Source organism: Gymnoscopelus microlampas, assembly GCF_963454915.1.
Source record: "Gymnoscopelus microlampas genome assembly, chromosome: 2".
NCBI lineage: Eukaryota > Metazoa > Chordata > Actinopteri > Myctophiformes > Myctophidae > Gymnoscopelus > Gymnoscopelus microlampas.
The window spans coordinates 29,708,619-29,736,012 of NC_139939.1; the positions used below are offsets into that span (position 1 = coordinate 29,708,619).

The 27,394-nt window shown below is 40.9% G+C and overlaps 2 protein-coding genes across 3 annotated transcripts in view; one reads left to right on the top strand and one right to left on the bottom strand.

The window, feature by feature from the left end:
- Positions 1-16,844, bottom strand: LOC311034242 (nocturnin-like). 2 transcript variants are annotated; one of them, XM_084042068.1, is made up of 5 exons: positions 16,714-16,844; positions 3,081-3,175; positions 2,354-2,528; positions 1,826-2,157; positions 1-1,560 (listed from the first exon to the last, which is right to left on the bottom strand). In XM_084042068.1, exons 2-5 carry the CDS (start codon positions 3,165-3,167, stop codon positions 1,045-1,047), a joined length of 1,110 nt encoding a protein of 369 aa, XP_083898194.1. In that variant the 5' UTR covers positions 3,168-3,175; positions 16,714-16,844; the 3' UTR covers positions 1-1,044. The 2 variants fall into 2 exon arrangements, with proteins under 2 accessions (XP_083898194.1, XP_083898193.1); XM_084042067.1 differs by lacking the exon at positions 16,714-16,844 and adding an exon at positions 5,676-5,791.
- Positions 6,683-27,394, top strand: part of LOC311054760 (uncharacterized protein) — a gene marked incomplete at its 5' end in the record, with an annotated part of 25,849 nt that continues 5,137 nt past the window's right edge. The window contains 10 exons of the mRNA XM_084070765.1: positions 6,683-7,033; positions 7,985-8,090; positions 9,797-10,008; positions 10,131-10,299; positions 12,812-12,958; positions 13,677-13,736; positions 24,653-24,987; positions 25,813-25,877; positions 26,316-26,473; positions 26,709-27,230. Coding sequence (XP_083926891.1) covers positions 6,683-7,033; positions 7,985-8,090; positions 9,797-10,008; positions 10,131-10,299; positions 12,812-12,958; positions 13,677-13,736; positions 24,653-24,987; positions 25,813-25,877; positions 26,316-26,473; positions 26,709-27,230 — 2,125 coding nt within the window. The remainder of the gene's footprint in view (positions 7,034-7,984; positions 8,091-9,796; positions 10,009-10,130; positions 10,300-12,811; positions 12,959-13,676; positions 13,737-24,652; positions 24,988-25,812; positions 25,878-26,315; positions 26,474-26,708; positions 27,231-27,394) is intronic.

Here is a 27,394-nt window from a genome sequence, read left to right on the forward strand (position 1 = left end):
TTCAATACAGTTTCATCAAAAGAAGCACTAAACAGCAATCATTGCTTGACTTTTACACTGTGCTTTGTTTACACTATGGTGTATGAGCACAAGATTCTGAACACTCTGTCCTGTCCACTGCTGGTTGTGGAGGTTCTTTGTCAGGAGGGATTCCCAGACATTTATGGCAAGTTCACAGCTGTGCAAACATGTTGCAGACTTAAGAACTACTGTTCTTCCCTCTGAGAATTCTAGATCGTACCCTGCAAGCTCACAATTTCATGTTCTCAATAAATCCCACAAACCCTGCATCAAAACAATTCCGTGAAATTGTAGGTAAAACGTCCTAAAACATTTAGAAGTGGAGGGTAATGGCATTTAAATTTCATGACTTAAATGATTTTACATTAAAATAAAAAACAACCCTTACAAAGCTACTGATTGTGTAAATGACAGATCAGCACAATGTGTACAATGTAAATGATAAAAGTTTGAACTTCAATCAAGTCAAAACTTTCAGGAATCATAAAAAGAAATGTCAATGAAAAATCTTAAACCAAAGAATTATAATAATGAACGTAGTATTCATACAAGAATCCTCAACATAGTGAACCAAGTGTGGTATTTGTTTGTACACTGGATCTGGATGTTACATTGTACAGAATTATGTACACATTAAAAGCTGCAAATCACTATCACAGGTCAAATGTAGTGCCATACTGTCTGTTCATATACACAATGCCAAACATGGGAGGTAGGATTAAGTTGTATCAGTGTAGTGGTCCTGCTAGTCCTTGGACAGCTTGTCATCCTCCTGTCTTTCACTAATCTTGGACGTGGATTTCTTCCTGTCTCAACATAACCCAGAGAGTTCTGGCAGCCCCACTCTTCTGTCTCCATGTACAGTACGTGCTCTGCCTTATGCTTAATTTATAGGATACTCTATCTTATGAAGGTTGCTTGCCAAAAATAGCAGCTATACAATCTCACAATACTAGATTGTAGATCGGTTCTTTTCAGCAAGCGTCACTGACATGTGACAGAGTATAAATTAAGCATTACTTTTCATTCTTTCTCCTTAAAGCGAAAGTCGCACACTAGAGAGAGGTGATCGGATGGATAGTTGTAGGAGGGAAGCCTGTTTGGTCCAATCTGTTCTTCTGAGGGCATGTTCAAAACTGCTTCCACACTCAGCTTTTGCGAAGTGTACCAGATATAGTCCAGTGTGCTACAGCACTCGCCTGTAGGCCTGATCTTCCATGTTGTGTACTCTGGTTCGGTCAAACCGTCTGGGCTGAGTTTCTTATAGGCTGAGTCCAAACCAAGAGGAGACCAAGCAAAATTTTGATAAACCTCCTCAGTTGGGGAGGCATTTAAATCACCACAAATGAGCAGAGGAGTGTCCGAAGGACCTGTAGATCCACCGCACTTTTCCCGAATTAGGTTCTGGAGTTGTCGCAGGAGGTCGGAACCCTGGGCGCTGCGGATCTGCTCCCAGCCACTACGGGCCTTCAGGTGGGTCACCGCCACACACACACTTCTCCCAGTGAGTCGGCACCTTAGCATTGTCACCACAGCAACCTGTGAACCAGGAAGAAGGGTCTCAAAAGTTAGAAGCGCCAGGAATGGCCTTTCTTTCTGTGTGAATTTCAGCAGTGGTGTGTCTTTCTGTGTGAATTTCAGCAGTGGTACAAAAGCAACTACGGTGGGCTGAAATTAGAAACAGACTTGAGATGGAATCAGTGATAAAACCTCTTACCAAACAAAAACATTTACAAACAAAAGCATTTGCAAATACACCATGTATTTGACCATTATATTTAGGCCTTAAGCATATTACACACACCTGATTGGTTGGAATCTGCATTGCAGAGAGACGTATGTTCACGTTATCCAGCAGCTCAAAGCGCGATTGGTCAAAGAATAGTGCGCAGCCATCCGGACCATTGTTGCCGTCAACAGCCAAACACAGTGACCAGGGCTTAGGGCAGAATATGCCACGGTAGCCCAGGCCAGCCAGGATTGGCTGGAAGGTGTCATAGTAATGATCTACTTCCTGCAGACACAGGATATGAGGTCGGTAGGTGAGGATCTCCTCTAAGATGAGATATTTCCTCTGCGACCAACGAAGAGCTTCCAGAGGACAACAGACAAAGCTGTCCAACCCCTCACCCAGTGCTGAAGGAGAGGAGATACAGGGAGGGACAAGGAGTTATATTGTGCTCGATAGAGCGTCTGGGAATCAGAAGTTCCCCAGTTCGCCACTGTGTCCCTGAACAAGACACTTAAACCTTAACTGCTCTTATACTGTACATACAGGAACACACACACTATATATACATACATGCTTTAACAGAGCTAGTAAATGGTCTACCTTGGGCCAGAATGTTCCATTGCATCACCCTAATGGAGCTGCCGGGTGCAACATCTCTGTCGCCACAATGGATGAAGTTCCTCAGGAAGCGAGGTGGTCTTTCCCTCAGGGCCTCCTTGCATTCTCGGAGCAGGTTCAATGGGTCTGGGGGGCACAGTGACGTCCCCTGACGCTCCTGCAAGGGAGCAATACTATGATTTACTAATAAGCACATATACCCTTGTGTCAGCCAGGTGGTGGTGCATAATAACGTCAAAACAATCAGATGTGCAATTGAGAGAAGAAGCAGTAAAAAATTGTTTGCTGGCTACATTACTAAAGGGTAGTTTAAGAAAGTATGAAAAAAAGGTTTTAAGATAATTAAAAGCAGAAATGCACTACCTAACCTTATGTCCTCAGGTTGTTTTTTCCAAAAGCTAGAGATTCTGACAGCAAAGGCAAGGTCAGACTTTAGATTCCTCAGATGCTACTGTTTAGTCCTCAGATGCTACTGTTTAATTGTTGTAGTTTAGAACAATCAAACAGCAGCGTCTAAGGATCGTAGAGGCCAGAACATAATAGACTTGAGGAAAAGGTCAGATAAGTAGCTCTAGGAGCCGATTAGTGATTTAGATGTAAAATCAATAAAATCATAAAAGTGAGGTAACGATTGGTGATGTGTTACATGTACTTTTTTTTTGTGCCTAGTAATCTGAAGGGTGGTGAAAGACTTTTTGCAAATGAGTACCTGAAAGAACACTGGTTCCAGTTCTGCATCCAGGTGTTGGTCATGATCTGGGTTGGTCTGGGTCAGAGTACCAAACAGTCCACCCATTGGATACACTGCAGAAGGATACAGAGAGGGTGTTAAACTAGGTGAGAACAAGATGTGTGATGAGACATTCATGACATTAATCGTATTTGATAGGGATTCCTAGAGACACATCATCCTTCCAGCATGCAAGATGATAGAGTCTCCAGAACAATACATGAGATACATTCTTATACGGAGTGAAAGCTGTGACATGATCCAAAAGCCAGCCCCCCAGCCCAAATCACACTACTGTTACAATGGGACCATCTGTTTGATGGACAACAAAAGGTCTCATTTCAATCTCTACAGTTCTTGAGCAAGAGAGTTGGGTGTCAATGAAGACTGTGAGATAGGTAGATAACAATGCAGAGACAACAATGGCATGTTGAAAGCCCCTCGGCAGACAGTATAGAATGCAAATATAATTAAGAAAGGTAACACCTATTCTTACCCTGCGTTTTAACAGCGGGCAACTCTGGGCGACGTCGCCCAAAAATATAATGAAAGTCTATGAGAGCCGGCGATCGGGCGAAGTGGGCGGGGGGGCGATGAAAGATGGATTTTCTTTATCTTTTTGGGCGATATCGCCCGGCATCGCCCGCTGTTAAAACGCAGGGTTAGTCTGGCTCAAACTTTATCACAATGTCGAGATAATGTGACACATGATTTTAGCAAGAATAAATTAGTAGGACATGTAAGTGAGGTCATGCAGAGCAAGGAATGGAAGGGGAACAAGTAGAGGGAGGTTGGGTTGGAAAAGAGAAAATCAGTCCATGTGATAGAATCCAGAGACAATTGTCTGCCACATCCCAAGCCTAATCTAATAACATAATATATGTTCCGTTTATGGGCTCACTTTTGTGATCATCAACTTTGTGCATCTTGGTGGTGGACCACAACAACACGCAAACCTTCATATTGACTATGTCACTATGTTGACAGATAGGTGGTGCCCTTTGACAAAGAACTACATTTTCCAGTCCCTCTCATAGTCTGTCACATTACCTTACCTAAAATAAAATGTTGATGCAACCGTTGGGCATGCAATAACGTTCGGCACTGTTAATATGGCTAATGGTAGTTTGAGTTGGTTAAGTTAATAGTAAGGATCTAGGGCAGGCCTTGAATGCCCAGTGGATGCATTTAGTCTCTCCCAAAAATGTGTCTTTTTAACACCACTCTTAATTTCTATTTTCATATATTACGTATTTTTCTTTTTTATGCACAACAAGCAGAAAACACTGATAAGTCACTATCTATGCAGGGTATCATTGATAAATCACACTATCTATACAGGGCATCATTGTTTGAACTGTTGGGCAAACAAAAACAAATATAAAGAGGTCACCCACCCCTGCAAAACAATAAAACACGTGCAGACCAGTCGAGTGCTCCAGTATATTTTATTTGGGTAGTCTCTCCTGAAGTGCCCAGGTATTATTCTTTTCTCCGATGCAAGTTGTCCCTGTTGAGCACCGACGGGCCTTTCTACCTTCTGTTGGCTGAAGCGCACAGGACTTCTGTCTTTACAAATATAAAGGTCCTCTGCTTGCCAATGTATTTTAGCACTACTAAGCAAAAATTATCTGTAAAATAATTTTGTCTGGCCTTGTGGCCTGTAGAACAAAGATTTCTTTATCTTTGTTCAGCCTCGTAGTAGTTGAAGCTTGATAATATTATGTAAATTATGTTTTTCCTGGATTCAGATAATTTGATAATTTAGATAATGTGATAGGATTCTAAGGTGAGTGAGGGGAACATTAGCCAAAAATAGCCGATCTACAAGCTCAAAACGCCTCACGCTGCGAGGCGTTGTGAGCTTGAAGATCGGCTATTTTTGGCAAAGAGGTTTGGTGTAGAGGGTAAAAAGCTAACCAAGTATAGAGCCAACGGTCAAGTTTAATATTGAGGCTTTAAGTGGTTAAATGTCTGATAATAACACATTAACATGAATTAATAGAGAAGCTAATGTATAAAAAAAAAAAAAAAAACATTAATTTGTACAACATGATTGATGTAAAACAACTCTGAAGCCATCTATGAAATCTATGAAAAAGTTTGATCTGCAACACAGTTTTATACAATATGTAGTGGGGGTCCCTGCTTCATCTCTCTCTCAGCTAAGGGGTCCTTAAGTTGGCCTGAAAAACGTTGAAGACCCCTGATCTATAGGGCAAATCCATAAAATATATACGATCACTGGATATGGGGATATGTGTATCTGTATCACTGTGTATGCTTCTGTCTATATGAGAAACTAGGTCATGCCTCAAAATATAGGTCAAACAAATCAACAGAACTTAGTGCAATTAGGTAAAATTTGAAGCATTTGTATTTTGTAAGTAAGTATTGCAAGTTATGTTATGAATAAGTTTCGAAGCCTTCATGTTTGTCAAGGTGGCAATAACTTTCGTTTTATGATTTAGCCTAATTCATGCGAGTTTGTGGAGATATATGAGTATTTTAATTGACAGCAAAGTAGCATAATAATAATCATGTGGGATGAAAAATAAAGAATAATTATCTTACCGATCGTCTCCATCTCTGTCCACTCTCAAAGCTACTGTAATTGGTGGTTATAGTTGACTAAACTTGTATGTAACACACTACACTTGTTGCTCTGTCGGACTCGGGAGAGGTTGTGTGTTCTGTAACCGCTACAGTGGTAAAGCTACAAGCAGATATGTGTTGCCTCATAGTGGGCGGGGATTAGTAACCAGTCCATGTCATCAGACCAAATAGGGTACATGATGTTCTGATTTCCAGTGGTGTAATGTCACTATCATTTACGTACTGTAAACGTACTTTAAGTACTGTACTTACACTTGAGGATTTTTTTTACTTTACAGGAGTGTTTCCAATTTACAATACTTTTACTTCTACTCCACTACATCTGAGGCAAATATTGTACCTTTTAATTACTCCACAATAAGTATTTGAAAACTTATAGTTACTAGTTTGTAGATTTTGTTTATCATTACAAAACATGCATTAACACTTCATCCCTATGCATACTTAGCCGGCTACGCTGTTGTTTTCAAAACATTTTATTACATTTGGAATGTGTGAAATGGGACAGTCTGCAAAATGAGTACTTTTACTTTCAGTACTTAAGTATATTTTAATGTGAATACTTTTTGTACATTAACTCAAGTACATTTTGAATACCGGACTTTCATTTGTAAAAGAGTATTTCTACATTGTGGTTGGTGCTTTTACTTAAGTACAAAATGTGAGTACTTCTTCCACCACTGCTGATTTCTTACATGAACTTATTAACCCAGCCTCACCAGACTTTCCGCATAGTAGCTAAGTTTACCTGTGGAAAACTACAACTCCCATCTACAAGCGACGATAATCTTATCAATCATAAGCGTGCGCTGGTTAGGTTGTAGTTCGAAAGTGAAGGCGCTTGACATTAGCCTGATTCCAGACGAATCTGCCATTGCTAAATTGCATTGCATTTTGCCCTAGGCAGCAGTGTGATATACATTGTCTGGCCACGCGAGGCTATTTTGACATGTGTAAACAACAACATGGCACCGAAAAAGAAAAAGGATAGAAACTTTTCCGACGCTGAGATTAAGGTTTTGTTGGTGGAAGTGGAATCCAAAAAACACATTGTGTTCAGCAGTTTGAGTAAAGGAGTGTCCATGTGGGAGAAGACCCAAGCCTGGCAAGAAATAACCGCTAAAGTCAACGCAGCGTCGGAACAGCCAGGTGTTCAACGCCTGGTCGGGCAGGTGAAAAAGAAATGGACAGACATCAAAATGGACGCAAAGAAGAGAATCCAGGCCTACAGGAGGAGCATGTCGGGGGTTCAGCATGTGGTCATGAACCTGCACCCGGTGGTTGAACGTGTTGGTCAGATTATTGGAGAGATGCCGGTGGCTGGGATAGAGACACACGGGCGGAAACGGAAGGCCTACAAATTCACGCCCACTTTTGAGATAGCGCCGCTACTCGAGGTCCGTTAGAACGACGAACTGCAGCTCTCAATGCATTCCCTATGAGAGGATATGAGAATTAGCCTACTTTTAAAATTATCCTGCATTAACTGGAGACGATATTGATTTAAATAAAAATATGTTTCCAAATGTATGGAGTGTCTTTGTCAACATATCTTCTTGTTTTCTTAATAGTTGATGTGTTTCACATTTAATTTGCCACTTTAACGAGTTACCCATAATGTTAACACAGCAGAGGGTAGACGGCAGACAGACAAGCTGTCGCATATCAGTGACATCACTGCCTTTACGAGCTCCGAGCGCCGACCAGTGGTGTACCCACACTGTAGAGGCAGGACAGGCGGTCGCCTGCCCAACTAAGATCTCGCCTCCCCTAAAAAAAAAAAAATAACCCGAAAATGTGTCATTGCATGCTTAATGTCCTCAAAGTCACGCACCCAACAAGCTTTGAACTGAGCAGATTGGACCTTCTGTTCCAGAGATAATGACCAAAACATATTGAAAACGTCCACTTTCGCCAGTTTTCTGGGTATTGAAAACCTCAAGGGATGCGTCCGTGACGTATATACCATGCGACCACTTAAAGTCTAGATCTCCGATGCTAGCGGTTTTGACATACTGATGGAGTATATTATAGTATATTGTGGGTAGTATATCGAGATGACAGATATGGGACATTAAAAAGGACAAATTAAACAAATGGGACACTTTATTAGAACACCAAAAAAATCGCTACAGCCTCAGTAGTTAACCAGTGAAATGACGGTATTTTACAATGCCTCTCATAGGGAATGCATTGAGAGCTGCAGTTCGTCGTTCTAACGGACCTCGAGTAGCGGCGCTATCTCAAAAGTGGGCGTGAATTTGTAGGCCTTCCGTTTCCGCCCGTGTGTCTCTATGGAAACGGAGGAGGGTGACACTGTTATTGATGAGGTGTTCGCACCAGTCTTGGATCAATCACCCTCCAACTCTGAAGGTTTGTATACCAGCCTTCAGGTGCCATATTTTTGTGAGAGAAATTAAGCAACCAGGTCTAGGAAAACAAGCCCAAAAGAAGCAAATATATATTATATAGTCCACAGCATGAGCACCTTTAAACAACATTTGAAAATAGCTGATGAAATCTACAAGTTCATCTGCTATTTTCAAAAACAATTGCAATATTTAGAAAAATAATTCGGTCATTCCGATCAAAAGGTAAATGCACCGATCTGATCATGACGTGTAATATGTCAAGGGTTTGATACCACTCCGGATCGGAAGGTGGCGGTGAAACGCTAGCTGAATACCAGCCGCCTTAAAACAATGAAGAAGTATTTGTTATGATCTCGCTGCGCTGCTGTGCTGCACGCAAGCAAGTTTGAAAATGTCCGCGGTGTGGAACTTCTTTACAGTGTGTGAGACCGATGCGACACACGCTGTCTGCAAAATATGCGAGGGTAAAGTACCTCGTGGGGGAAACAAGCCAAATAGTTTCAACACGACAAATTTAATTCGGCACTTGAAGAAGGATCACAAAGAGGAGCATGGCGATTACCTTAAACAGACCGCAGAAAGAGAAAAAAGAAAGGCAGAGAAAACGTCAACACGGCCGCTGCTGGTGCAAAGAACTATAGAGAGCACCCAGTCCTTTAACCCTCACGGTGAGATGCCCCTAGTGCCCACCTACCCTGTATCCAGTGAGCACACAATGAGCAAGGGCACAAATAGACAGAAAATAACACCCTACTCTGTGCCACTCACTCACGCACGCGCGTGCGCGCACACACACACACACACACACACACACACACACACACACACACACACACACACAGCTTTATAATTCGAGGATATGTAATTTTCCTGTGACTCAATACATTCTAAAACCAGCGTATTTTGTGGTACTGTGGTTTTATTGCAGAACGATTACAACACGTGTTGTTACACGTGTCTGTTTTGCAACAAAGGGTTTAATAATTTCCATCATGTAGTCAGCCTGCCTCCACAACACGCAGCATGTGATGCGTTGCGTTCTTTCTCAAGTAGGTGTTTCAGAGATTGTTGTTACTAATTGCTTACAACAAAACCGCTATCTTTGTGAGAAGACATATTTAAGCCTGTGTACGATGTCACCACCAGTACGACAATAAATAAATACAAATCTGTGTGTCAACACACACTTGTGAGCAGCAGCCTGGCATTGTGCAGCGAATGTAGCTACAGACATGATGTCAATTCGAAGAACAAGCAAAGTTTGGGAGTACTTTCGGAAGAAGATAGGAATGTTGCATAGATTTGTCCAGTGAAATTGACATATAAGAATTCGACTGGAACGATGATAAATAACATCATATACAAACGTGAATCTCGTCCAGACTCATAGGTGTTTAATCTATGACATCACCGTCATAGATTAGTACATGTCAGTATAAAATAAATGATCCAGGTAACGGCTTTGTTATTGGCATACAAGTGGCAGAAATGTAATAGATTACATTTCTTTATAATAGTCAATATTTTGGCTGTATTTCATGTGTTTACTTAACTTTTTTGTGAGTGATGTCACCTAGATGAAGAATCATCATTTAACTGTCAATCAATTCATTACTGAGCAGCAGTGGGCACACATCCCTGTTGCAAGCATTATGAAAGCAATGAAATTGCCCATTAACAAGTCTGACCCCCCTCTCTCTTTGATAGAAATGCCAGGACAACCAGAACAGCCTTGTAAAGCCATGGAGACACCAGGACAACCAGAACAGTTATGTAAAGTGACGGAGAAGCCAGGAAAACCAGAACAGCTGTGTAAACAGAAGGAGAATTTTGCACTTTTTTCGAAGTACAAGGACCGGGCCAAGACCCACCAAAAAAAACATACCACCGCTCAGATCACAGATGAAGCGTTTCTCTTAGTATGTGATTGATTTGATTTGCAAATATAGTTTGGTTTCTAGTAGTTTTGAAAATATTTGAAGTTGTAATGAATTTCAAAATGAGGTATTTTATTGATTGTGTTATTTAATTCATTTTTTAGCTTGAAAAATTGCAGGCCCTTGGAGTAAGGGCTATTCTTCTGATCTCAAGGCCTGGAAAGAAGCCCGGTAGCTGGGTGTCAGAGCTTCTGTCACCTAGGTGCCAGCTGACAAAGACATCAGCTGCGTGCCTGAAAATAATCCAGGATCTCTTTGACATTGTAATTCAAGGTAAGACGATTATTCTATTTGTGGAAACTGCCTTGTATTTAATGTGTTTTGTATCACTTAAAGCAGGGATGGGCAACTTTGATGATGGAGAGGGCCACTATATTTCCACACTCACTCCAGAGGGCCACATTGCATATACTTTCGGGCCATTCTGTTTTTTTTTGTGCTATTTTTGAATTGGAATCCTGAAAAGTAAAATTTTTATTTAATTTCAAATGCATTTAGTTATACTTATGTTAACTTTTTGAATCTTAAATACAAATACATTGGACATAAAAAAGACAATAGAATTTTAGTACTAGTCATTAAGCTACTAATATAGACTGAAGTAATGGGTCATGTTTGCATGTTTGGAATTGTAACAGCTGAAATCAATAATATATCAAGTATTAAGTGAAGCATTAAGTGAAGGTGGGGGCCGCAACCCCACTGGCAATGTCCACTCCAGACCATGTCACACTGATATCACGCAGGCATGTGCATGCAAGCAGGTTGCAAAATAACTCAACCGCTCATAAGATGCAATGGGAAACAAGTCACAGCACTCATGTGTAATGATATGACTTCATTCAAATCTTGGGTTGCAGTTTTCCTCCCATTGCGGAGGAAAAAACACTTACGGCACGGTCACACCGCACTTTTATTTTACCTATGGGGCGGAATCTGCCAATGCTTTGTCAATGCAAATGCGTGGATTCGCAAAAAGATGTGCAAGACCATAAATCCACGCATTTGCATTGACAAAGTATTGGCAGATTCCGCCCCATAGGTAAAATAAAAGTGCGGTGTGACAGTGCCCTTAGAATGTATTCTGTGACCTGTCTTTTTAAAATGTATACTCCTCGGTTGACTTTTGTCTGTAAGTGATTCCCAAACCAGTTGTCCTCAAAACCCATGCACAGAGGTACTGTAGCTCTCATCCGTGCGGGCACTCACTCTGGATCACCTCACGAGCCTCATACACACAGGAGGTTGAGTGAACTGAAACGAACGCTCCTCAGGTTTGGGAATCGTTTACATGCAACCATTCTGCGCCCATGCAGTCTCAATGTTTGTAATACAAATAATTGGTCTATAAGTGCAATGTGGAACAGGCTGGTGTCGATTTGCGTTTTTTTTTTGTTCTGTCAATCTCCCCATTCTCGACCTTGTATCATTTACATAAGATTTCAGTAACATGTTTTATTCTATGAACAAAACCCCTTCATAATTAATATGTTGGTGTAACCAAGAGATTAGCTGAAAATGTCATTTTTAGAGCTGGCATGGCACTGTGAAGGGTTCAGCTGTCTAGAACAGCTCATGTATGTATGTCCCCCAAGAAAAGTAGACCAATCACAGCGAACTACACTGCAGTGCCAGCAAACTGGCATTGCGTTTTTTTCCCAAACATGCACTTCCACACAGCCACAGACTGGCCTCCAAGTGACTGACTGAACAGGGCGTTATTAGATCCTGTCTGTTTTACATGCATAGATCGTTTCACATTCTCTTAATAACTATCACTTTCATTACCTTGTAGAGTACCTTGTATCTCATACCAACATAGTTCTTGTGAAGCAATTTATATTGACAATTAGGCAATGAAGTTGCCAGTTTGTAGTAATGTTAGGCTTGTCTCTAAATGGATATCAATGATATAATGTTCACCAATAAGAACAAAACTACTTCACAATAACAATGTTGGTGTAACTAAGAGATTTAGAGATTCTTTTACAATAATTATTTTTAGCATGCACAGATTATCAACTACATTGCAACTTTCACAAGTTGGCATTTCAGAGACAAATTACCACATTTTTCCAGCGACAGTAATATGCTCACTGACAAATGGCTCAGTTGACGTTTTCCAAGTTGTATATCAAATAAAATAAAATAAATCCTTGTGTCCCAGTGAGGATTTGTGTTCGTCCCAAATACTTTTTTATCTACATACCCCAAATCTCCCAAATGCCTCGTCTCACATGCTTTAGACATCTCTCACATGAGCATTATGTACTGTACTGTATCTGTAACAGTCATATAAGGCTGGAACAGACTAGCCTGGTATTGACCAGTCTGATAACGTTGATTCACTCTCACGTTCCTCCCTGGTATCAGTCTGGACTTCGGCCCATAGGGAGCGAGTATGAGAAATCAGAAAATGATCTCACTGTTGTACGGACAGCAGTTGAAACACAGTCACTAATTGGCCCGATCATTTTCTGATTTCTCTTACTCGCTCCCTATGGGCCGAAGTCCAGACTGATACAGGGGAGGAAAGTGAGAGTGAATCCACGTTATCAGTCTGGCCAATGCCAGGCTAGGAACAGACAGCACACAGAACTTCTCCATAAAAGGAGGTCAGTGTGTTAACGACAAGAAGGTCAGTGCGTTACCGACAATCCACTGCCAGATTTTATTTTTTATCCAGCAATGTTATGGATTCTATGTGGGAAAGGGGTTTTATAGATATGACTAACTTGGGAAAGTATTCTCACTCTCTTCATGTTGCAATATTTCACTAATGGAGAATGGACTCAGACAGGAGCACCATTAGATACAGCAGAACCCCCGGATGGACCCTCATCAGACCCAATGGAACCCCCAGCCGTCCTAACTGAACCCCCAGCCATGCTGACTGAGCCCCCAGTACCCTCCCCTATTTGTGCTCCACTTGGTAAGAGGGTAAAGGAGCAGTCTAAAGCATCTGAAATTCTGTTTGCAGATGATGTTTGCATAGGTGTCATACGATAAGTATTTATTTGCAAGTGATCTAAACCAATAGTTCTGGCCAACAACCTAACACTTTCTAAGAATCCACACCAGGCTTAAAGAGTATTTCATTGTTTGAAATACTGTTCAATCACAGTTAGTTTTAGAACAAGTAGAGCCAAGCAGTAATGTAAGTATTCTCTTTAGCTTATGAACACAGCTTGTAAAACAGAAATTTCTTGCCAGCGTAGAAGCAGAAGGTGAGTCTCAGAAAGTGACTGAGAACCAGGCCGTGACACCATTGGTCTAGTTTGAAATGTCTATTTATGGTTTCATGTCTGTTTATGGATTTGAATCAACTCATGATGCTCACCTACCAAGGCATATGTAGAGATCAATGCCAAAGGGTTAGTCTGGTGCGCACTGCATTTTTTGAGAACCACCTTGTTTTGAATTACAGTTTTGGCCTGTCACTGAGCGCCAATGTTTTGCCTAAGGTCTTGACCTTTAAAATCCTCAATCCACAATTGTAGGCTGACAACATGCAGTTTATAGAACACATACACTATCTCCTATTGTATCCCTTAAGCATTTACATTGTAAATGTTTTCCAAATAAATTGGCAGTCAGTGGAGATTTATAGGTTTTAGATATGTTAATGTGTTTTCCCTGTCATTTAACAGATGAAACTATGAAGGGAGGCTCTTCAACTTCCAGAACAAGTCTGCTGCTCAAAAATGAAGGTACAGCGATTGTGTGCACAATGTATTGTGTGTAAATTCACACAAAACAGACATAATTATTAGGGTCCGCATTTAATGCTGGAGCCCCATAGTAATCACTTGTCTATCTGTCCGTACACACACACATGTTATTGTTCTTGTGACCACTAGGGGTCCTCAGTCTTTAAGGTGAATTACATTTTTGGTTGACCAAAACATGTGGATGGGTGACAAATTAATAAATAATAAGATAAAGGTGATCACTCAGAATTGTATTGATTTTCAGCCAGTTACCCTTAAGGGTACAAGTGAACCCAAACCATGCCAGGAAAATGCCCCCCACTGCATAACAGTGCCACAGGACCTCTTCAACGTAGGGGTCAAGCATTTGGGCTAGTACTGTTCTCTTGGTGTGTGGCGGATGCCCACTTGTAAATAATATGATGAAGGATGCCTCTGGCTCATCTGGCCACATCTCTGTAGACGGTTATGCTTGTATACTCAACTCAAATGTGCATTTGTCTATGTAATGAGGGGTTCATGCATTGCAACCCTACTATAATAACACCCCCCATGTACTGTATTTGTCAACAGAATATACTTGTTGACAGACACAGTCTGATCATGTCCTGCATTGACATTCGCAGTCACCTGAGGAAGAGTTTCTCTTGTGTTTTTCCATTCACATTGCACTAATGCGGTCATCGAATGTGTGCTGTTGAGTGTTGACCACAATTTCCGACCCTATTGTCTGATGTCTTTCCCGAATTCCTGTAGACCGGAACGCAGATGTCACTGTTCTTATTGAAACCATAGCTATGGTAGTTTAGCAGTCTCTGTGACTGAAGCTCCTGCTATCCATGCACCAATAACACACCCTATTTCATAATCACTCTTATCACTCAATCATTATATTGATCCAAAATCGCGGTAAACTGGGCCTGCTCAGCATTTTTATACATACCACAGACAATAGTAGGATGTGAAATGCTTGATCATATCATGCATTTCACCTGTGTGGAAGCAGTTGTTTCTACTCATTTACTCAGCTCAACTCAACTCTGCCAGAAACAAACTTTTGAACTGGAGCCTGAGTGCATAAACTTAACAGCTAAAAACCACAGTCATTAACAATCTAAACGTTGTCATAAAGAAACATCAAATATCAACACTATTTACTTTTGTGTGTCGCCATAGTCCGGCTTCCCCTCTATGTCGCTATAGTTCGGATTCACCAAGATCAACGGGACCACGATGGAAATAAGCTTGTGTCTATCCTTTTGACGTTTTCCTGTGTACATTGCTTTGTTCTGTGCATATTGTCAATAAATCAATCAATCAATGTCAAGGCTCTCCCGCTTTCCCCCTCTTAAATCCGTCATTTAGATAATATAGCAGTCTTCATTATTCTTAAAATGTTGTGGTATGGTGACCAATGACAGAGCTTGCGATAACAGGATAAAAGCCAGGGTCAGTTGACCGGCATTTTAAGATTGATTGAATACAGAAGATTGATTGGTACAGTTATACAATAATGCTTAAAGGATAACACAAAAAGCCATGAGGGCTGTTTCCATTGTGGTCCTGTGTATTCAATTCATAAACACGAGACATCTAAAGACATACAATACTGTACAAGAAATCATCAGTAAAAGTATATTTACAGAAAAACTGGGGGGTCATTTCTTTTGACGCTTTTGAAGCTAGAAGACTTGTCTAGGTCTATTTGCAAATTGCATTTCATTTTCAAACCAGAAATGTTTGTCACCCCACCCATTTTTCTGTGGGGCCTGAATAGTTCTGGATTACGATTTATTACCACGCTGAAGATACAGTACATTAAACTGTCCAACTTGCCTGATCAAAAACACATTTTGAAAGGTGTTCATACGCTTTACTATATCATTTTCAAAATCAGTGTCAGCAAATGTGCAGCCTGTCTGAATCAAGAGAGCGAGAGCTGTCTGTGGTGTTGGATTGCGACTCTTTGACCTTCATTCAACACCTCCTCCAACACTAAAACACACCCACACCCACTACCCACCATAGTCAGTGTCCTCTTCACTTAGTTCACTAGCCTAGCCTTGCCCTACTTGTGAAAAGGCTCCACAGAGCCTCAGTGTGAAGGATTGAGTTTCAGGCTGGGGAGGGAAGTCTACGATGTTTACACTATATCACCAACTTATCAAGGGATACATTTATTAAAGGATTTTATATGAGGTTAAAAAGACTCAAAGGCCACCACACAATACATGCATAGGCAGCACACTAGCCTACAAGTATGTGCGTCCCAACATTTGGTGGCTTTGGAGAGGTTGAAAACATGTCCCTGGCCCTTCTAACTTTATCATACAGTAAGGACTTTAACAACATATATAAATGATGGACATGGACACACAATAAGACATTACTCAGCCACTTCATAGTATACACCTGAAATGGCATAGAGTTGAAATGAGAACATTACATTTCTGTCATCTATGATAAACAATGTGTGTATGCACTGAGATATTTTCCACACTTACAACCTCAAAATCCATTTCTTCTGGTGGCCAAACTTGAATCAGAGTAAAGCGGTTTACACCATAGATTGTGTGCAACCTTTTACGTAAAATGTGAAATGTACTAAATGATTAACCTGTAACACTTGAGCGAAATACCTGTTGAAGTTTAAGTGATCAAGCATGAACAATACAATACAAAACAACATGATGTTATCCCACAACAAATACAGTCCAGTAATGATGAAATATCCCAGACCAGGTTGCGGTACAAAGAACATGAGAATTATTGGATGTGTTGTGTACATCCAGGTATGATGTGTACAGAACACAAAAACTATTTGCATTAAATCAATTGTGCATTACAAACTTACATGGCTGCCAGAAGCTATAGCGCAAACTAGATTTTGGCTAAGCAGAGCAGTGGTGGCATGCAGTAAACGTTTATACATGAGTATATGTGTTTAAATGTTTTAGTATGTCAGCCTGCTCCTTACCAGAATTAACAGCTGCCTGTCCTTTAGCTGCACCCGTTGAGCTGCAGCAGAGTTTTCCTTAAGTGCGTGCATTGTGTTTGTATTTGACACTGGAGGAGCGCACATACATACAGTATATGCGTGTGTTCTTTGTGATGAGGGAAGTTGCTTGGCTGTCAGACAGCTGCAGAGCAAGGTCACAGCAGCACAATGGTGTGAGATCTGGGTTCTTCTGCCATCTGCTGGTTGGAGCCTTAATTCTGGGATGAAAAGGGAAAGTTACCAATATTCACTGGGTTTACAGTACATGTCCACATGTATTGGTTGTTAGTCTGTCTTTTGCAAGGCTGTCACTATCAAGACAATAGTGGGCCAAGTCGAACAAGGGCAGGGAACAAATTCTTATTTGGAGCAGTGTATTAGCAAAAAGGAGGCACAGATTTATATGTAACTGTAACAGGTCAAAACATTACACCAGCAATGTTTTGCAAGAGACAGGCCACCTTAGAATTGACACTTCAAATATTATCTTGTCTCATAGGTCCCAGCGATGTATGAGAATGCCATTGGTTTTCTGATTTTTGTTTGTCATTCAAGCTTTTACATACAATAGTTGATCATTTAACATAGTTTGAAATGTATAATCACAGTACTTCTGACATCATAGCACACAAGCTCTTAACATCAGAGGTTGCTGTTGATGAAATAAAGATAAATGGACAGAGATAGAAGAGACCAAGCCGTGGGAAAAAACACTGGTAGAATTGGAATAAATACTTAAAACATTTTCTTTAACCTATCAGTGATATAAATATGTTGGCTGTCACTTTAGTAGCTATGTTAAAGGGATATTTCACTTTCAGAAAAACTTTTGGTGATTTTATCATCTATTCAAGCCTTTGTGAGCCCCCCAGACAGTTTTTAAGTTGCTCGATTCAGTATTTAGATATTTGATTTTCATTTTATCAGACACGCCCCCTTCCTATACAAACCCATTATAACTTCAAACTCCATTTTAACCATGATAGATTCATCAAAAACACCCGTCCTTGGTTCTGGTGACTCACCCTGCCCTCCTAATGCGTGAGTGGGCCGTGCTTTTCCGGGATTTTTATTTATTTATTTTATTTTATTTTTTTATTGTATTTTATTTTTTTCATTTTCCCAAAAAAATATTAAATACATGAAAAAAGTAATTGAAAAAACACGCCCCCCTCGCGCATTAGGAGATTAGGAGACGGGTGAACCAAGTACGGGTGTTTTTGATGAATCTAACATGGAGTTAGAAAAATGGAGTTTGAAGTTACAATGGGTTTGTATAGGAAGGGGGCGTGTCTGATAAAATGAATATCTAATATCTAAATATTGAATCAAGCAACTTAAAAACTGTCTGGGGGGCTCACAAAAGCCTGAGTAGACGATAGAATCACCAAAAGTTTTTTTGAAAGTGAAATATCCCTTTAACTTTTATTAATTTGTCTGTCTCTACAATCAACTGACTATATCACATTACTACTAATCCATGGTTTAATTAATCTAATACATTTAAGAGTTGGTATGTTATATAAATGTGGAGTGAAAAACAACGCACATCCTCCGTTCTTTGGTTCTGAGCTTTAACTGTATGAACAGTGATACTGAAACAAATAAATGTGGAGTCACATTGAGACATATGACTCATTATTAATCCTTTCACCTTTTAGCTGTTCAACAATTGGCAGGATTTACATGTCAAAACATTTAGCCAAACTTTTAAAGACAGACTTTAACTCATGACAGATAAATACCTAATACCTTCATTTTATCCTCAACTTATTAAAGCAGGGATGCACAATATATTGTTCATCATATCGGTGTCAGCCATATTAAAATTGCCATGTGGGTGGGTGGGCGTGTGGGATTCACAAACTCTTTACACTAAAATCTAGTTTACTTACAAATGCAATATCGTAATAGAACAGACATAATAATAATCCTGATATTTATTTTATAATTTATGTTTGAATGTGAACCTGAAAAAGCCTTTTGTAATAATTGGAAGGGCAGATTAAATCACTGCACCTAAGCAAAAAAGTTTGAAAAATGTTAATTAAATGTATGTTACATATTACTACATACTTACTACACAGTAGAAACTTGGAAACAGAATCACTCTGAATCAAAATATTTGTCTTTATTGAGCAAGCGAAGACAGTGTACATGTGTTTAATTCTTTAAAGTAATTTTACACAAATACATATAAACATTTGTGTATTTATAACTGTGTTCACTTAGAGTGTTTTTTATTGGCAAGTAAACTACTAATGAATAACAAATATTGATGCAGCTGTGCATTAATGTGTCCTAGTCGAAGCCTTCTGCTTTGCACTTTCTCCAACAGAAAACCTACAGATTCCAACACACCACGATCACTGCCTTGGCACTCTTCAGTAACGAAGAAGTCCTCTTTCCAAGCTTCTGGTAAACCATCAAACAAGACATTTACTTTCTCTCTGAGCCGGCAAATCTCCTGTGAGTGTCTGCTTTTATCCTTCCTGGCATTGCCAATGTCCTCTTTCATCTGTGCTATACACAGACGCAGCCTGCTGTTTTCAATCTCGACCTGCTCCAGCTTTAGCCCGCTGTCATAGATGCTCAACTCTACAGCACCCAGGGCTGAAGCCTGCTGAGCAAGCAGGCTCATGTGATAGGCACGCATCGCATTCAGTTCAACCTTCATCTGCTCCTTGGGCTGTAGCAGACAGATGGTGTTTTCCTTCAACCTCTGAGTAGATAGCACAAGCTGTTGTCTTCTATTTTCAAACTCAGACGTGAGCTTTTCCAGCTTGTTGTGGGTTGACTCCTCTTCCTCAAACTGTGCCTCCACCTCCTTCAGCACCTGCTCTTTCTCTTCCACGTCTCTCATCTTGTCTTCCCTGCTCCTATGAACATGCTCGGACACTGCAGTGTATCGGTCTATCTTTTGGTGGCATGTGTTCACCATATGTTTGTAGTCTAACTCGGTCTGAACCACCTGGCTAGTCAGTGAGTCAATTGTGCAGCTCATGGATTGGTGCTGCTGGAGTGTAACCCCTTCTTGTCGTAGTTCCTGGTATTGCATGCTCGTGGTGGTAATGTCTAAGGAGAGTCTTGCCACATTCTTCTCCTGTTGCCTCTTTACTTCCTCAAGACTCCTACTCAACCGTTGATTCTCTTCTTCAAACAGGCCTGTGTTCTTCCTCTCTATATCTAACTTGTCATGGAGCTCTTCCAGATTTTTCTGAAACACACCATTATTGATGATATTGGCTTCTATGAGTTGTGTGGTCACCTCCTCCATCTCCCCGATCTGGATGAGGTGCTTGGCTATAGAGGCTTTGCGCTCATCCATTCGCAATCTAGACCGCTCCAGACGTCGCAAAACATTGAGGTGGTCTGCTTTAGCTTCATCCTCTTCTTTGCGTTGCCTCTTGAAGCTCTCTGACACTTTACCCAGGGAATCTAGATAAACACTTGTCACTGCCTGGCCCTTTTCTATCTCACGGTCAACCATGATAATGTCTTCCTGGAGACATTGGGTGTTGTTGTTGAAGGACTCTCTGAGCTCACACAGATTATTCTCCAATGTCTCTCTCTGTAGCGTTAGGTCTTGATGCTGTTGGGTCTCCTCTGCGAGCTGCTTCTCACATTGGCTTTGAAAAGCTGTCCGTCTTCTTATACCGCACTCCACCTGAGCCACGTGGTTAGTGAGCTCAGTGAGGCAGTTATCGTTATCCACCTGCTGGTTGATGGCAATGTCAAGTTCTCTTGTCTTTCTTGCATTCTCTTTCTTCTGCTCCTGAATATTCTCGATTGTCTGGTTGACCTCTCTCAAAAGGTTTTCCTTGGACATGGCAAAGGTCTCTCCCTCCAGTTCAATATCTTTCTGTAGCTTGATTTTGTTCAGTTCCAAAGTGCCTATGCAGGTCTTTAATTTGTTCAACTGGTCTAGAGTCTGACTCAACTGCGTCTGCCTGCTGTTTTTTTTAATGATTTGGTTGTTCAGAGTGGCAATGACGTTCTCATGTTCTGCCTTCAAATGGTCTCTTTCTAGGTAAAGTGCAGCATTCTGTCTGTAAAGTGCCTCCTGTCTCTTAAACATGACTTCCTGTCGCTGTGAGATGGTGCTCAGGTCTTTGTGTAGTTGCGCCATCTCTTCAGCATTGCACTCTCTGGCTGCTGCTACATCAGCGGTGATGTCTTGAGTGATTTGATCTTGTATGTTGTGAACACGATGTCTCAGTTTGCTGTTTTCGATGGTTTCAATTTCTAATTGCTCATGGACGGCACGTGTGGACGCCTCCAGTTCAGTTATGGCAGCTGTTATCTCTTGCAGATGCTGACTGGCTTCAGGGCTGAATGGCACTCCTCCTTCTTTCAGCTGCTTGTCCAATTCTGCTAAATGCTCCAAAGCAACAAATACAGCAGTAAAGTCAGGAACCAAACAAGAAGCCATTTTGGAGAAAGAAATTCTAATTTAGCCTAATATCTTATTGTGTGTTGAGTTCTTATGTTGTGGTCATTTAGAAGGTATGTCCGTGCCATAGGGTCCGTGCATTTATTTCCACTGATGATTTGTGAGTGGTCGCCATGGCAATCACAATCCATCCCATTCTGAACGACGAAGAAGAAAGGTTACTACGGCAAATCGGAGGTGCCAATTCCATCGATTTTTCACTACACTGGCTTGCGAGACACAGCAGCAGACAGTACCAACCAGATTTAGCGCACTGACCACTGATTGACACAATGGATCTGGTAGGTAAACCCAACGGGAAATCCTTAGTTTGGATGTATTTCGGTTTTCGAGCCAACGAACACGGACAGCCTCGGAGTACAGACGACCCCATCTGTCGTCTGTGCCGAAGGATAGTGCGCACGAAAGGCGGGAACACAACGAATTTAAGAGCTCACCTAAGAAGTCGGCATCAGAAAGATGTGTCGGAGCTGGCCGTCACGTCGCCCCTGGAGGCAGAAGGTGTGTGTGAGTGTAATGTGGAACATAACGGCCATACAGCACGCATAGAAAAGGTCGGATAATGGCAGTGTTGCATAGGGTACCTGTTTTACCCTGGATTTTGCTAGTAAGGCACAGTTGGCGTGTGCCTGTGTAAATGAACACAACGGGCTCCCTTCGCCCTAGCTCAGGGGTCTTCAACGTTTTCAGGCCAAGGACCCCCTAGCTGAGAGAGATATGAAGCAGGGACCCCCTCTATATTGTATAAAATTGTCTTTCAGATAAACTTTTGCTGCTACAATCTACAAACTATCTACAAACGATCTACAAACTCACTGCGAGGCGTGTAAGTGGTTAGAGCGAGAGAGAGAGAGAGAGAGAGAGAGCGAGAGAGAGAGAGAGAATTCTTTTTTATTTTATTTTACTTTTACAACATTCCTTTGAACTATTTTTTTGGTCTATTTTTTAACTTGCATCTACATTATGCCCCGTGAATAAGAATTGTATTTTGAATCGTGTGTTCTGAATGATGAATTAAGTAGCTCAAGTAGGTTACTGTACTAAAGTTTGAGGTATTTTTACTTACTGGACTGGAGTATCCAATTTTCAGTACTTTTACTTCGACTCCACTACATCTCAGAGGCAAATATTATACTTTTACTCCATTACAATTATTTGAAAGCTTTAGTTACGAGTTACTTTGATTATGTGATGTATTTGATTATTATTACAAAACATACCCCCGGCCATTTGAAAATAGCCGATCTACAATGCGATGCCACGCATTGTGAGCTTAAATCTGCTATTTTCAAAAGATTTTTAGACATTTTATACTTTTGAAAACTTGTGAAATGGGACATTCTGCATAATGTGTACTGTCTACTTTTGGTAATTTAAGTACATTTTGATACAAATACTTTTGTGAGTAAATCATGAATTCCGGACTTTTACTTGTAACAGACTAGTATTTCTACATTGCAGTATTGATACTTTTACTTAAGTAAAAAACAAAACAACTTCCTCCACCACTGGTCAGAAGAACTGTGAACTTGGTTACGTTACTGTGCACTTGTTAACTTGTCCTAACGGCTACAACGCAAGGCCAAAGAAGTACCCCATACTGCACTGCTTTGCTTTGCTGTAACACCCAAACTAGCTTCATAGTGCCAGCATTGCTGCGCCAAACGAAGGAAACATAAACCCCGATAGAATGGATCTCATATGCAAACCCAGGAGCAAGTCCGCTGTGTGGATTTATTTCGGTTTAAAGGCAGATGAAAGTGGCCGTCCTTTGAACAACGGCGAGGTTGTTTGTCGTTTGTGTCGAAAGATAGTGCAAGCAAAAGGAGGGAACACAACAAATTTAAGAAGTCACTTAAAAAGTCGCCATCGCAGAGATTTCTGTGACATCTCTTCAATGACGTCTCTGGGCACTTTATCCGAGTCTCAAGGTGACCAAATGGAAAGAAACATTTGAGTTGTTTTGATCGCAAAAGCATGAGGTGTTGAGTTGAGACCAGGGTTGCCAGATGTGGTTATTATAACTTCCCCGCAAGATTGTATTTGAAAATAGCCGATCTACAAGCTCATAACGCGTCGCGATGCGACGCGTTGTGAGCTTGTAGATCGGCTATTTACAGATAGCTGATGGATATGTTAAAGTGCTCATGCAGCCCATAGTCGCTTCTTTTGGACTGGTTTCTCAGACCTGGTTGCTTGTTTCTCTCACAGAATCTGGCAACACTGGTTGAGACCCCATAGCTCAGAGGGGCTGCCACGCTGAATGGCTATTTGGTTGCATGGCAACCTCTGTCCATTTTCTCTTACGATTATGTAAAAAAACATAACATGAAATATCAAAAATGTACAGTTAAGAGTCCTGACCATATCGCCAAATACGGGTTAAATACAAACGAATGTAAATTACGTTAATACATAAGTCAAACGTTTCTCTCCAAATCGTGAACCAGTTTGTTTGGACAAAATGGCCTTCTCTTTGCTTGATCTATTATCAACCTAGTTTAGTATAATACTGTTGCATTTAGTATTGTTACTATAACGATTACGACACATATCGTCCCTTCAGGCTATGGGGTGGGTAGAGTGTCTCACTGCATGAAAATGGTGGCCTCTTGGACCGAGTGTTGAAACATTAATAAGAAGCAATCGCTCCTCTTGAGCGAGTTGTCGAATACAATGAATATTGTCATTTCTCACTCTTTCAATTTAGAACAATAGAGTGCTGTGAGTGAGTGAGTGTGGTGTTTTGTAGACATCAAATAAACAGTGAAGCGTCTGGCCTCGATTAGGCTGTTGCTCTGTCAGCATTGTAGTCTTATTGGTAACAGGATAGGTGGGCAGTACTGGGCACCAAGAAAGAGTGGGCACCTCGTGTTAAATTTCCAAAAGTAAAATATATATATATTTCGATTTTTTTTAAGTATACATGATTAGAACCTGGTCTGATTGCTTCAAACGTATACACACTACCTCCTTATGTATAAGACACAGCCTTATCCAATTTAAAGTCACACAATAGATAGACTTCACTATTCTAATGATACGTTAGCCAAGATTTACCCTGGCTTTGAGGCTGGGTGTCCGAGATGTCAGCACAGACCAGCCACGCTGGGTCACATGTTTTGGTCATGCAACTCACTGTATGTTTCTAGAATTAAAGACACGTAACTAAATTACTTTTCCCTCTGACATTTATAGTTTATTCTGGATTTGTATAAGCCAGTACCTGAGAGCAGACACTTTGTGCATGTGCTTGTGCAGCAGAATGTGCACACATGCTTGCAACTAGACTGCACATTATACACAACGCACAACATTTTATGTAGGCACATTTGTTTCTCTGTTGAAGCTGAATTCTTTGCTTGGAGTGTCATTCTCTAGAACTCATAGAATCTAATGTGAGTTACAGAATAATTGTTGACATTTTGTATCACAAAGACAACTTCTTGTATTTTGACTGTTCAGGATACGACTTTGTCCAAGAAGACATGCTTGAGGATTTCCCTTCGCTCCACGCCTCAACAAACCAAAACTACATTCCAGATGCGGTGCTGCCGCTCGGGGAACCATGGCTTCAGGGGGGACCCTCCCGTGCGATGCTGTCTGTGCCTTCCTGCCTCCGTCTGTGGAGGGAACCTGTGTCTGGTAGAATGGGTGTCCATGGGCCCTCCAATGACGAGAGGGCAGGGGAATTTAGAGTGTACACCAAGAATGAACTTCAGCAGGGAATAATGTTTGGACCCTTTGTTGGAGAAGTGACCAAAGGACAACTGCTCAATACTCTTAAACATGCCTGGGCTGTGAGTAGACCAAGCAAGAAAGAATGATTAAAGCATTACGGAACATTAGACTTTATTCTGTCTTGATATCATTTCATATGCATGTTGCTGTTGGGCAGAAACCTTGTCGTAGCAGTGCATGTGTTTATATTGAGGTAAGGAATAGGGAAGATGCACATTTTTGACAATTTCTTCAATCAGTCATGAACCGTGTTAATGATCTTGATATACAGTATATACAGTGGTGTGTTCTACCGTCATACGCTGTATACGGCGTACACAGTCCAGATTATTTTGGGAAGAAGCGTATACAGTCTAATAACCATTTCATCCATTGAAAACGCGAGAGCGTATACCCACGACCACGCGCATCGTATCCTAGCGTATACCCTCCGAAAAAACCTAGAACACAACACTGAGTATATACTTATTTTATTATCTCCGCCAGGCCAAAGGCATGCAACAGAGATGGTTTTCACCCCTCTCTGTATATGTCTGTCTGTGTGTCTGTCTGCAACTATTCTCGCAAACTGCTGGGCTGATCAGCGTCAAACTTTTGTGCATGCTACTACATTTTGACTGTCTCTCTGTAGGTCGTACAATCAAAATGTCCTTTTGATCATGATGCAACACCCCATAAGGTCATGCCCATTTCCGCCCCAATGAGATTTTCCACCATTTTGCGTTTTCTTCAAAACAAACTCTTTGCTACTACTACTACAAATGTTTAGTCAGATTTGAAAAATGTCACGCCGTTCAGTCCAGCGATGGCTGAGATTAGCTGCTTACAGACAAATAAAACCAACCCAAGAATTTTTTTATCTAAAAAAATCTTTTTATCTACAGATCAGGGATGATTCTGCTTTCTACTATGTAGATGCTTCGGATGAAAATAAGTCTAACTGGATGAGGTGGGTAGTTTTATTTTTATTCAGTGCCTTCTGTATTTAGTGAAAATGCATATTGTAACTATTGACCCAAATATATAAAAAAGATTTTCATTTTTGAGAAAATACTTTCTGAAGAACAAAACCTTTTTGTAAAATAATAATTGCATTTAAAAATAACTCATGAAAACATTTAATAACATTTTAAATTAGATCATTTATTAAATATATTTTAGATGAAATTATTTTATTTCTATAAAATGTAATCAACATGACCGACTTGGTATTTAACTAGAATGAAAATAAGAATAAATACGTTTATTATTATTTGTAGCTGTAGTCTCTGAGGTAGCCAAGAGACAGAGTCCCCTGTCTTATATTCAGATTAAGTACCGTATTTTTTATTCTTTTTCATGATCCAGCTTGTGGTTGATTGTGTTCGGTCTGCTTTTTCTACTTCAGATATGTGTCATATGCCAGCAATGAAGAGGACCACAACCTTATAGTGTTCCAGTTTTACCGTCAGATTTACTACAGGGTTTCCCAGACTGTCCCAGAGGGAGCAGAACTAAAGGTCTGCATTGGAAAGGATTATTCGGCCATGCTCGGCCTAGGGATGGGTGAGTTTTGTTATATTCGTAGGCCATGTTGCCATGTAGTAAAATAACATTATGTCTGCAACTGCAAGTCCTTCAGAAAGTGTTAATAATCTTTAATTTAATTTATCAAAATACAAGTAAAATGCCTGATGAGGCAAATTTTCTGTGCTGCTTATCTAGTCAGATTTCAGCATGGACTTGCAGATTTACATACAGACACCCTGATTATCTCCCTCTATTTCTTTGGGCCATTCAGATGAGAATGAGAGGTGTGATATTACAGACAAGGAGATGATGCTGCGCAACCTCCAGGACATCCAAGTGGTCACTCTCCCAGACGCCAATGTCTCCTCCCTTTGGTCAGACAACAGCCAATCACAGAGTCCCATGCCTCTGATCAGCGAGGTGGCCAGCATGTTGCAACCAGAAAAAGTTGTTGACTCGGCCACAGCTTCCACCTCTGTCCCCACCTCCTCTTGCATTGGATCACTCGCACTCCCTACCTATCATTTGGAGAGGTATGATTTTATCCCTGGAGCTGAAAAGCTGCTGACCCACCCGCATGCCACCCAGAACAGGGCCTGGTACTTCTTTGGGTTTGAGCCAGACCCTACTGGACGACCCCTGGACCGAAACAAGGTGGTGTGTAAGCTTTGTGGGGAGCATGTCAGCTGTGGCGGTGGGACAGTAAACATCCAGAACCACCTGACACAGAAGCACCACATCAAACCACGTGATGTTGCCAAGGACCTCAGAGATCTATGGCCCCAGACAACTGGTAATTATTTGCATAATGTCCAGTTTGATATTTTAACCTTTCAATGGACCACAATGGAAACAAGCCCCCTGGGGCTTTTTGTGTTATCCTTTTAGCATAATCTTTGACTTCACTACCTGAACTGTTAACATACTTGCTAATAGAGTATTCAATCAATCAATCAA